At 37.1% G+C, this 13516-nt stretch overlaps 1 protein-coding gene across 1 annotated transcript in view; it reads left to right on the forward strand.

The window, feature by feature from the left end:
* Positions 1-13516, forward strand: part of GRIA3 (glutamate ionotropic receptor AMPA type subunit 3) — a gene marked incomplete at its 5' end in the record, with an annotated part of 145261 nt that overhangs the window by 28212 nt on the left and 103533 nt on the right. The window contains one exon of the mRNA XM_084294144.1: positions 5446-5685. Within this exon, the coding sequence (XP_084150270.1) occupies positions 5446-5685 (240 nt within the window). The remainder of the gene's footprint in view (positions 1-5445; positions 5686-13516) is intronic.

Here is a 13516-nt window from a genome sequence, read left to right on the forward strand (position 1 = left end):
CATTTGCAATTTAATAAGTCCTTCACTCCCTCTTCACCCAGTGCCTGAATATGCTGTTTTTATCTTATTGGCTCTTCTAAAAAGAAGTACAAACCAAAGGAAGTGTCTTTGTGTGAAGAAGGAACTAGACAGAGCAAGTTGAGCAGTGTTTTATGAAAAGAACAAGATAAAACAAACTTCAGTGATACCACTGAGAAAAATGTTTGTTGCCATAAATGAAGTAACAATAGTAAATTATAATTTTGTTTTGCTTTCTGCTGTGAGGTTTCTTTGTTTTTGCAGAGCATTTTTTATTTGTAATGGCACATTCTTTATTAAGTAGAATGAGATCTGATGTTATGATCAATATCTCAGGAGGATTTGGATCCAATTCTCAGCTGTAACTTCATTGATTCACTCCCAGCTCCATGAATATTCACTGCTAACTATCTCAGAAATGGATGTTTTCATAAATGCTTCTTTTTTTTCAGCTGAGTTTTAAACAATTCATGGCATCTTTTCTTCTTGACAGAGTTCAGAGTCTTAAGAATTTAAATGTGAAAACTGATTTTATTGGCAACAGATAATTGTATTTCATTTTAATTTTCATTTTAAATACAGTGACTTTGTCTTTAAAGCAAGTTCTCAAGTCTGATTGCCTGGAGCATCCTAAAGTAGTTCCTTCTGCATTCGTGGGCACTGCTGTGCTGATCTCCTTGGGGCTCAAAATAGAGAGAGGGTGCTTATTCATTCAGGGTATTAAAATGAAAGGGAAAGGAAGAAGTAGAGGCATTGTCAGTCTCTCTAAGAGCTGTGTGAAGTGGAATTAATGATAACTCTCATATTGTTATAGCAAGGAAGTCATAAGATGGAGACTCTAAATAGAAAATAGCCAGGATACACTGTGTATTATTCCAATATAAAGTAGTCCCCTTAGTCCATTGGCAGAGGATGTCAGTGAGAATTGTGTGGAATCCAAGACAGTTGGCAGAGGAAAGTGGAGGGAATAAAATTATTTCACAGCTGAGGGAAATGCACAGCACAAAACTGAGGAAATGGTATGAGCAACACACAAAAATGTCAGTTGTCATTGTACTCCTGCAGAGAGTTTCAGCCCAAAGAACTGCTTAATTATCAAGACAGCAGACCTTACAGTGCCCCTTTGATATAGGTTAATTATGTCAGACCCATTTTACAAGATATTGATGTGAACAAAATGGAAATTACTTGTCCATGTAAACAGTGATGAAGAGGGAATAATGTCTAAAATACTGTAACCTCCAGCCCCTGACTACAAAACTTCCAGGCTCCTGCTCCCATGGTCAGAAATGTGACAATTACGAGGATCCTGTGTAACATAAAGTCCATTGTCAAAGACATCATCTGGTGGAAGTAGCATATTAAGCTCCATCCATTAACATACATGTATTTCTTTTGTTGGCTTTATGTGTCCTTTCTCTAAACAAGCAAAATCCAAACCTTCTTGTAAATGTCCCTAGTAATGTTTCAGTTTTTTATAGTAAGAACTGGAATTAGAAATAAATAAATAAAATAATAGGTGTCAGAGAAAATTTGACATTAGCTTGCAGGCAACAGATAGTAGGGATGTCAGAGCCTATACAACATTGCTGTGTCAGCGATATTCACGGTCACTAAAAGGTAGAAAAAATAAATACAGATAGAAAGCAAAAAATAAATTTAAAGAAGATACAAATCATCTAATAACTTGTATGAGATGGGGCATCTTTTGAGATTCTGGCCTGGAGCATTCCTGGGGACTGAGTGAAAAAAATCACATCTGGTTAGTCTTAATCTGGTTAAATTTCTGTGGCAGGGTTGATTTGACTGAAGAAAGGATGGAACTGCTAGTAAAACAACCGAAGTCAGGGGTTCAATGAGTTACACAGAGGTTTAGGAAGGTTCAGCTGCTATTCCATAGAGAAGCAAGGATTTTTATTTAATTGTTTTTGGTTTGGTTTGTGTTTTGCTTTTGTTGTTCTTGTGTGTGTTTTATCATTGTTTGTGGGTTTTGTTGTTTTATTATTATTTTAACAAATCACTGTTATTTAAAAAAAATAAAGTGATCGTTATGGCTCAGAGTGTTTCCTTTCCTTGGCAAAAAACAATTCAATCCCTCATGACCTGGAAGTTCCTTATCTTCTCTTTACATGCTTGAGAATTCCCAGGCTTCTGTCATACACCCCTGCCTCTGCTGAAAAAAATACCATGTGGCAGCTAACTTACTCTGAGGACAAGCCCAGAGTTACGTCTCCATTTAAAAAGTTGTATCTGTCTTGCATCTAATGCCAAAATAATGGCTTATTATGGTCCACCATTAGGACCAAAAAGGGTCCACCGTTAGAATAAAAGCTACTTGGGACCTTTCTCCCTTACTTACGCAGGTTACAATTTTTTCGGATCAGGCAACAAAGAAACTTGGTTGTGTGCTGTCCTTGGAAACAGTATCAAAAAAAAGAGCTGTGATTAAGAACAGTATCTTAAAGATATATCTCAGAAAAAAAAAATAAAATTACTGTTTTTATGGAATGAATGGTTACACCAGGATTTGTCCAAATCATTTCTTTAATCGCCAAAATATGTGTTTGACCGTCTGCATTTTTTTAGGAGGGAAAAATGAACATAAATCAACTGTGATGAATTAAGGAAAAATACCATAATTCTTACTCTAAAATGAGGATTGTCCTGTTGTCAATAGAAGATAGTTTATATAAAGAGCTTGACGCTAAGGTTTAGTTACCTAAAACTAAATTTACCTAAAATTAAGTTTTATTTTCTTTTTTAATTTTTGTTTACAGATTCATGGTGTTAGAATGGTAATGTAATTAAAATAAGTGTAATGATGTGTTTGGTTTTTGGAAACCAAGGAGCAGTATGGCCATAGCTTTGTGGATGTTCAGCATGTTGATCTGACCACATGAGATTGGGTCACAGAGTAAACGAAAGATATAATGCTACAAAGTCATAGCAAAATTGTGAGTTCAAAAATGCAGGTGAACATTGAGGACCAAGATAATTGATCTTTTATCTTCCCCTTATAAAAACAAAGGTTTATTTGCCTTTTAAATGGGCCAGTAAAATTGCATTGGCACACTACAGTGCATGCAGATTAGATAGTCAAGAAGAAATAAGGTATAAAGAAAGAAGCATAGGAGCTTAAGAGATGAAGATATTAAAAACTAATACAAGATAGATAGCCTGTAAAATGTTAAAGATCTGCAGTGAATACAAACCTGAATCAGAATATAATACTGGTCAGGAGTCTATGCTTGTTGGAAGATATTGTTGGTGATCCTCTCCTCTCACCTGCACTGGGATGCCCCTTGTTGGGATATTTCCTGGAATACACTGACTTACTCTTTTCTTCTTTCTCCACAGTAAGAATCTGCATAAAAGCTGGTAAACTAGGCCATTAATAAATACATAAAAGAAGTCTAATCTGTAAGGTACTGACTCAGTGTATGTGAGGACACTCAGCTCTTGCTAGCCACTTCAGTGATTATTCTCATGGAATTAGAGAGTTTTTATGTCATTGAAATGATTTGGAGACTGCTAGCCTTTCTAAAGTAGTCCTTATTTTTCTCTTTTTTTCTTTTTTTAACCTGTAAGTTAGTGTCGTTTTTTTTTTTCTTATTATTTCAGTGGATAATCTTTATGGTAGCTTTTCTACTTTATATTCTGCTGGTATATGGTTTAACAAAATGCTTTTTGAATCTGTGTATTTAATTCCTTGGTCATGCCTCTGGGAATACATTCTAGCTGTATTATAGCTTCTTTTATATCTTTTCTCCACTGTGGTTGAGAACTTCTTCAAACTTTTCTTTCAGAAATCAGTATTTCTTATTCCCTCTCCATGCCCTATCTGCATCTATTTTCTATATGCCAGTTGTTATTTGCTGCTGGTATCCACTTCTGGTCATGTCCTTTTACAATGTCTTAAACACTTAAATAAGTTCTTTAATAACCTTCTTATTTTTGCATCTGGACCTCCAGGAAGAAAATGAAATTTTCACAACTGAGTACCAATTTGAGGTGTTTTCCATTATGATGTTCCAATGAGCTAATACGGTGGTGAAACCTTTTCAAAATTACTTTAACAGGCTTTGGTGATTCTGAATAGCATTTATGGTAGGAAATGTTTCATGATGGTACTTGCAGAAGTAACTATGCTGTATATTTCTGTGTAGAAGTCATGTCTACTTTACCAGTAACAACTTCCCCTTGCTTTCTGCAAAGTACACAGTGTTTTGGCAAAAGTGGTTAATGGGGCTAGTTGGAAATTGGTGCAAAATCCAGCTCTTGACAAGTGGAATTGTTGATGCTTAGTAGCCATTTTTCTTGGAAACTTGTTTTTCATTACAAATGGGACCTGCTTATCCCAGTGCAGAAAGGTTTTGATGTAAAGTGCTGCTGTGCTGTAGTGTGCTTCATCTGTGTGGTGATCACCATCCTTACTATAGAGCTGAACCCCTGCATCCCACCCGTGAGGTTTCTTCAGTGTCTCTGATGCAGTCTCTCCACAGGAAGAACCCAGGGCCACAAGAAATTTGCTCTGTTTCTACAGAATTGAACAACAAAAAACTCATTCTCCCTGCAACTTCCACAAAGTTGGCTACATTTCTAAATTGAAGTACTTTCATTTTTGCCCAAAATGGTCATTATTCAGATCTCTATAAAGTCTGGGAAATGCAGTTTTTCTCCAGATAAGTACACATGAAACAAAACACCTCTGGCTGAGTTTTGTGTCCTGACACTAGATGAGTTCCTCAGGTCACCAGCATGGTTAAACACTAAAAACCTCCAGGTTAAACAGTATCAATGTCTGTCGCGTGAAGCAACAATAGGTATTCTTTATATTGGTAAGCCATACACCTTCCAAATTGCTTCTGAACATTTTAGTACTCTATTAAGAAGTCAACATAATTTCTCATTGAAAAAGACCTAACCCAGGTTTCTTACAGGGATTTCAGAGTGATGGACTGTAAAGAAATGAAAAACTGAGGTTGCTTTGAGTCAAATCTGAATCAGAGTGGGATGCCGGGGAAAACTGCATCTTAATGTTCTGATATTTAGGCAGACTTGACATTTGTTGTGTAGCTGCTAACAGAGCTCTCAAGGTGCTACTCAAGGGAGGGAAGGTATTTTACAGATAGGCAATGTAATCCAGTGTTTGTTTCTTAAGGAATGTGGAAAGATTAGTGGATTATAACAATGTAGCACCACAATTTGAACTAAAAATATACTCAGACCAGTTTAATTGTGACAGAAAGTTTGTACAACTCACATCTACACTGAAATTAGTATATAATATCTCACAAATTCATTCCATCTACCGCATCATACAAAACAACTTCAGGATTGCTTAGAGGGCTTACTTCAAATATACTTCAAAAAATTGTTTGCATTCATTTTATTTCACATTTTAACCCCTCTGTCTGTTTCTGTTAGTCTGTTCACAGTTTTCCAGAGGTGTTTATGCCATCTTTGGATTCTATGACCAGATGTCAATGAACACACTGACGTCATTTTGTGGAGCCCTTCACACTTCCTTCGTCACACCCAGCTTCCCAACAGATGCAGACGTGCAGTTTGTCATCCAGATGCGGCCAGCATTAAAAGGAGCCATCTTGAGTCTCTTGACCCATTATAAGTGGGAAAAGTTTGTGTACCTCTATGACACTGAACGGGGTAAGCACCATTGCTTTAAGTGCCTTTGCTATTTTATAACTCGCCACAAAGTACTACCAGAATCATTATGTGAAGCCCACCCCAAGTTGCTTCTGTATGCAGGTTGCAAATGCTGATTGTCCTAGAAATTTATTCTAAGGGAACAAAAATTATAGGATAGATGAAAAGAAGGTATTGTCATATTACTTCCCTTCTGTAAAGACCTTATGTTAGGTGTGTAAGCATTCAATTTGGAATAAATGGTTTCAATGGAACTGCAGGCTCAACTCTTGCCAGGGTTTCTGAGTCCTTGCAAAATGAATAAAGTCGGCACTATGAAAAAGGCTGTTAAACAAGACCTTCCACTGTGTGTGACATTGCAAATCCCTCAACACTTTGCATAAATGTGTGTTTCTCCTGCCACTGGACAAAGACAGTCAATGCTAAGATACACTATTCAAATGTCCAGGCATCAATGACAGCCTAAGAATATAATGCGTAATATGGTTTATGGCTCTGCTGGAGAAAAGATGCTCTAGATATGTCACATGGATATTCAGAGATGAATTTAGATTCATGATGAGAGTGACCAGAGATATATTTTACAAAATGAAAATATAGTAAAACCAGTGTTTCCATGCTTAAGCCAATTGCTGACTAATTGATGCATCAAAGGTAGCAAATCCTGTCAAAGGGAGATCTGTGCATCAGAAGCCATTTACTGTGAAGAATCTTGCATGTTTCTGAGGAGTAGCTGTTGCCAGCTGCTCTGAATATACTGACTTTGCATAGCTACAGTTTTTACCTGCATAGCAATTTTTGCATCAGGTAGATATACTGCTGTCTTTCTTACCCATTTTATGATTAACAACTCCAAGACCTTCAAAGGAATCTGGATAGAGCCAGATAAGCTCTGATTTCGTTCCCAGCTCCCATGACAAATTTCTGATGACCTGGGCTACTACATATTGGTAAACATCAAGTCTTCAGTGGATCAGCTTTTCACACTGAAGATTAATAGGGATATCCCAATAAAGAATGTAGTATATGTTCAAAATAATGTATAAAGTACCTGATAAAAGTTGAATGCTTGCTCAGCATTTTTTGAGTGATTTGGAGATGCTAAGTATTGCTAACTTTGAAAAGCACTAGCTATGAGGTCAGGTAGGAAAGTATGGAAAATCTTAGAGTGCCATTAGTTTTTAAACCTTTTAAAACCACTATCCAGGCATCTTATTTTGTGATTAAGTCCACTTTTAAATGAAAGCTCCTGTGACTATGACAGTTATCTGAGTAAGGAAGGTTTATGTCATTTGGTGTTATTTGTGGCTAGCATGCATGTTATGCTAACCATATGTTGTGTCAGGCATTCAGACTAAGTCTACCAGAATGGGGAATCTGAATTAGAGAACAGCGTAAGTGACTAGGATTATAACATGTAGCTCGGGGTTAGAAGGTAAAAGACCTGTGTCTTCAGGATGGAAGAGGCATCAGTACATACACATAGCTTGATGATGGTCTTTGAGTTGTTTCTGATACGTGTGTGTTTTGAGATACCACATCTTATCTTTCCTTGCTTTACATATATGCTCACTGCTGTTGCTTGATAAAATTGTTGCCTTCACTAAAACAGGAACAAAACTGAACAATTAATTATGTTACTGTACATTTATTTGGGTTATAAAACAAACCTGGTAGCAGTTTTATCAGAACTATAATTGCTGTGCTTTTCCAGAATTAAAATAAATTAAGAAGATTCATATAGGAGGGAGCAAAGCATTAGACGCTGAAAAATAGACATTATATTCTTTTGATGGCAGTAATGAGGAATGACCACACCTGAAACATTTGGCAATCCCAGTAGCCTGACTGATCTCTTTGATAGGCCTTCAAATACAAAAAACATCCCAAGAACTTCTACAATAATAATGGTGAATGACTTTTTGTATCAGATAGCAAATAAGGCTGTATATATTCCTTATGCTGAGATACCACTGGAAACGAAAACACTAGAGCTGTTCCAATTTTTAATAATTCATGTCTTAGATACTTAACTGCTTTGGGGCACAAGCACTGTAGAGAGGTGTTAAACAATTCACTTTCCGTTCCTAAAGTGAACTATCGTTATTTTGCCGGCTTTCTAGGAAGATTATTGTCATCTCACTGGTTTGTTCTGAGAATCTGAGAATTTTCAGAACATTACACTGCTCTTTCTTGTGTTGAATATTAGGTAAGGAGTAAATTGTTCTTGCGAGTAGTTTTACAAGGTTCTGCTAAAGTAAAACACTGCAATGTATTAAACATTACATTTTCTATTGATAAATACCACAACATATTGCAGGTGCCATACAAAACTGAATAAGCCTTATTGTGGTTTTATCAAGCTTACTGAACTATTTCAATTAAAGCTTAGGAGAATGGAGAATCATCTTCTTTGTAAAACTGCTTTCCTTAAGCAGTGCTTTTTTCCTTCTTCGCTGTCAAACAATATAATCATATGGTTTCCCCCTCCGTGACAGTAGGCACAATACTGTGACGTTTGGCTTTTGCAATGAAGACAAAAGATAAATCTCAAACAATAGAATAAAGTTAAGATCTACAATTATATGGAGAGGTGGTGAAGCTTTTAATCTGGTGAGTTAGTGTGTAAGTGTCATATATGTTTATAATTGTAAGTACTTTATTTTCTGTTGCTATGAGATGACTGAGTGTTGCAGATTGTGCTCTCAAATGCATATTTATGTGCAGGTGCAAAATAAAGTTTCTTAAAAACAGGAACTTTGTTGCTAAAGTGCACAGAAAGAAGTATAAAGTGTGAGATTTATGAATTCCAGCAGCAAGACTTATGTCTTATTGCTTATTTCAGCTGTTGGACTTATTCTTCTGTGAAGAAACTGAAATTTAAGAGAAATATCAAATTGTATGTCCTTCTAGTACCAGCAGAAAAAAAATAAATTATACTTTGCAGAGAGTAATGATGCATTAGGAAAAGATTGCTAAGGGAAGAAAGGACATTAAGCAGTGCTTAGAGGATATAGTCATACGTTCATTCCATGCCACATGCTTTTAGTTCATGTGAAAGGGAAAGGCAGGGCTGTTTTCTGTTTGTATTAACTCAAATCAGTAAGTTGACACTGTTGGTCGCTGTGATGCATGCAAAATATCTGATTAATTATATGGTGCTAACTGCCTCAGTAGGCATCTCTGCAGTAGAACTAAGACTAATTAAGATTATGTCAGGATGAAATGAGATCGGGTTACATGCAGAAAGCCATTAAGAATTTGGATATCACTTGTCAGGAAAGTCACCTTTTGTATCTCCTGCTGAGGATTATATTTCACCAAAAAAAAAAAAAAAGTTTATTTCCAGTCTTCAGGTCTGTTTCTCCTCTGGCTTTGTGTTACTGTAAGTCAGATATTATTCTGCTGAAGCCGGTGGACCGGAGTAACTCTGGTACAAATGTGCGCAGAGGTAGGCTTGTGGGTTTCATAGTCTTCTTAATATTGTGTGAAAGTGTGAAGCACTTCTCTTCATTTAATTATAAAATTGGTGTGTTAGATTGCAGTACTGAAGCTTTTGTTTATTTAAATTTCCATATGTTTCTTAACTAACATTTTAGTTATTCAGTTATTTTTGTCAGAGAAACACTGTTTTGTGCAGATTGTTCACTCCCCATTTGTCAGCACAACACAGGCATTTTGTCCTAAGTTATTCTGATTTATCGTATCTACTGTGCACAAAGACACTGATTTATGTCATGCAGATCATTTAAACAAAATAGCATCAAGTGATTCCTGCAATGTGCGTCAAGTTTTCTCCCTCTTCCTTTGGATCATAGTAGTCATCCTAAAACATCAGCCTTGTATAGCTGGAAAGGGGCTTTCTTTATGTTTGTACAATGACAACTTACACAGTGGGACCTCAGTCCAGACAAATAGGCACATAGGCTTTATGGTATTGCAACCACATACTTCTAGAGACTTAGAAGTATTAAATTCTTCTGTCATTTAGTTGTCATTCAGTTTGTCAGTGGGTATCTAAGGATACTGAAGATCAGGAAGAAAAGTATTTGGTAAATAGGATTATCATTGTCTAATAAATATTTTTTAATGGGTTAACATTGGCAAAGTGAATGGTGAGGTACAATAGTGTGTGTCTAAAGCTCTAGGTTATGTGGTAAGAAGATTTCAAAGTATCTCCTTTCATTTCTGAAAGTAATTATATCTTTAATCCTTACTGCCACAGAAACACAAAAATACAACCTGAGCATAGCTGATGGGTAAGTATGCAGGAGGGCTGAAAGTTTACTTCCAGAAAGTATGACTTGTACCATTCATCTTCACTGTGAAACCTTATGGTACCTGGTTGCATAAAGAAATGCCAGGTAATGAGACAAAAAAGAAAAAGGAGAGAAAAAGAAAAAAAGTTGCAATTGTAAGCTTCTTGATGATTATGCATAAGGCATTGCGTTTTCTTAAATTGGGTTCAGTACATGACAATGAGGTCTGATTCTGTGATGCTGAAGACAAAGAATAACTCTTCTGTTTAGTTCTGCTTTTACAAAATGAGGTTAGTTATCTATTACTATCAAAGGACAAGTCACTTCTGTGCTGCTTTCCCTGGGGAATGAGAGATTTGAGCTGATAAAAGAAGAGGCCTGTAGAACCAGTCTCATTATATCTCCCACCAAATTAGAGTGATTTTGTTGTTGTTGTTGTGGGGGGGAGGGGAGAAGTGAAATAGTTGCATTGAAAAAATACTGCTATGTAGAACGTTTCATTTTTTGCAGAAGTTTTTGGGTAAGATTATTTTTGTGGAATCCAGCAAGACTTTAATACCTGATGAATTCTCAGGGATTTGGGAATTTCAGGTGCTGGTATGGCTTTTCTGTGCAGATTGAGTCTCTGCTGTGATGAAAAATGTAACACAGAATAACCAACTCCTGTTTTTAATCACCTTCCACCAGCAGACAGATGCAAAAGAATTCTTCTTACCACATAGCTGGTTTGTTAAACTCTATGTTGTCTTTCTGCATGTCAGGAATTTTTAGCTTCATTTCTACAGATCACTCTTCAATAAAGGGGGAAAAAGAATATGGTGGTAGCAGCTACACCAGGTTTAGCAAAACCTGAATTCAGCACCTGCTAAACAGTCAAATGTCAGAAGAATTGATAGCTGAGCTGTTCATTACCGTTTTTATTCTCCAGAGCAGGGGAGCTATGCCACCAGCTGCAGAGCTGGTCTGACTCCATTGCATGAAGGAAAATGGATTTAAAGATGACTCACATACAGTTTTCTTAGAATTAAACATGGGATTTTTCACTTTGAAAATGATAATTCTTGTTTGTAAGTATGTTTATACCTCTTGAATACTTCACAGTTGCATCTTTTGTAAACGTATTTTCCTTGAACTTTCAGAATAGTGAAAGGATTTAAAATCTCGACATTATCTTCTTAAACATCAGTTTGTGGCAAAGAATAGTGGAGCATACAAAGCATGTTTGGAAGCCTATAAAACTCCATGAGAGGAAAGAGTTACTGCCTTGATTCTTCACCTTGATTCCATTGAGCTTTTTGAATCATTTGCTGGAGTGTTTTGGATAGCAGCCCAGGATCACATGCATGACATGTAGGGAGTATCAGTTGCTAGCATTCAGACAGCAATGTAGATTGTAGAATCACAGGATGGTTTGGATCAGTAGGGACCTTGAAGGTCATCTAATTCCAACCCCCATGCCATGGACAGGGATGAGCTACCATGTTCTCCTGTCCCACTTCTTTGTGCACTGGGAAATGCACAATAAGAAATAAAATCCTGGCAAGACCTCCAGAACTGAGGCTTGGCCTCCATATCACAGAAACAGATGTCACTGGTGTCTATGCATTTGGAGAGTAAGTCCTGGTAACTGCCATCCAGAAATTCACTTCTAAGTCACAGCCTCAGCAAAAGGCAACTTGCAGCATGGCCACAAAATGTTGCATGTTTTGCATGGCTTTCATTGAGAGGATGCGATGTAGCTTCAGGTTTTCAGGCTCTGGTACAACAGAGAACACACACAGTGTAAAGATCATTATGGTAGAAAATCCATTATTTAGATTTAAAGAATGCTCAAACTCCATTTAGCTATGTGTTGTAAGAAAATTATCTTTCTTTCAGTATCTGTTTTTTAAGAATGAGTGATTTTACCATCTCATAATGCCTGGAATTTGTATTTATATTGAATGGAGAACAGTAGATACAGCTTAGCAATGTTTGTATGAAATATAAGTAATTTACCCTGACAAAGAGGCACATTTTGACATTCTTATTTAGGGCACATTGCTTCATCACTTTCAGCAGTATAATATATGAACTAAGGCACTATTCAGGAAACACACCAGAATCTCAACTGAAATATTCCAGGATTGCTTTACTGATTGACTTTACTGCTTAAATGTGTTAGGGAATAATCTGAGCCTGAACAATTAAATCTAGCTTTTTGGTAATCACCTGCCATTTATTTCCTCTGAAACCTGTAAAGTGTCATACAGACTCCCTTTACCTTGGTCTCTGTGGTATACAGATACAGAATAAAGCTCTTTGACTGATCCTTCCCCAAACAAATGTTGAGACCCTGTGTGGGAGAATGGATGCTCGCTGGTTTTTTGGTGGACTGCAAGCCTTAAGCATTTTTCTCCTGATATTTCCCATTAGCTGCTGTTTGTTTAGCTTACCCCAGTAATCACTTAAACTGTTTTTTGAGCTTATGAGCAAAAGGAGTGAATTGACTTTGAAAGTCATCCAGCATGACATGTATCATACTGGCAAAACTAAGATGCAGCTAGAGACCGCCAGCATACAGAGTTCATCCTGGTATTCTGTACTGAAGCTTTGTGCCAATGCAAGTTTTGTGTGTACACAGAGCATTCAGTTTGGTGTTGAGATGCCTGGGCAAAATGCCTGAGCATCCTTTGAAGCTGCTGGAACATGCACTACTGTCAGCAGTATTTTTCCAACAAGTAGAGTAACTGCACATGTGCAACAAACGTGTCTTCTTTCATGGAGCCCCTGAGGAAGCATATCAGCCCAGCCATGAAGGAAGGCAGGAACACCAGAGCAAGAGCATGATATAACAGAGCCTTCATACTGCTCGTGCAGTGATTCTGTGGTGTTGTTCATTCTCCTATCCACACATAGTGGTATTGGGATAGGGGATTATGTCGGCCTTGCTCATGCTGAGTGTGAATCTGGTTGTGGCTGAGAGAAGGACCAAAAGAATCTGACCTCAGTTTTTGTGAAATCGGCTTGTAACAATATTCAGGTATACAGCATATGAGCTGGGAAAGTCCTGAATAAATAATTTCTGGAATCCCAAAGCAGGATGTGTGTTACACGAGTATCCCTAAAGAAAGTGACTGGAACTCTCAGGCATGTGAGCTGAGGCCTGAATATCATACACGGTAAACAGGAGAACAAACTCACCCATGCCATAGGGATGAAGTTCACAAGTCTTTGCATTTATAAGCTTATTTGTGTAAATGCATGTATTTGAATAGTTAGCTTTTCATGAATATGTATGCTTTATCAACTCTTGGTATAGCCATAACACATTTAATTTTAGTGTTATTTGTATTAGTAATTTAAGCAGCAGAAGCTTTTGTTCTCTGTTGATTTTGTGTGTGTCAGCAAGGCCTAAATGGCCAGTCTCACATTTCCATATTCCTTGAAACAAAGGTAAAATTCAGGACAGCTTCCAAGTAGAGAAGGAGGGGAGAAGGGCTGAAAAGATACCTGAGAGGGGTTGCTGGCCCTTTTGCTATGAGACAAGGGCAAGGACTTGACACAAAGCCAAGCCTTAGAGGTAAGGAAAG

The sequence above is a fragment of the Netta rufina genome, assembly GCF_964035555.1.
Source record: "Netta rufina genome assembly, chromosome: 12".
Classification (NCBI taxonomy): Eukaryota; Metazoa; Chordata; class Aves; order Anseriformes; family Anatidae; genus Netta; species Netta rufina.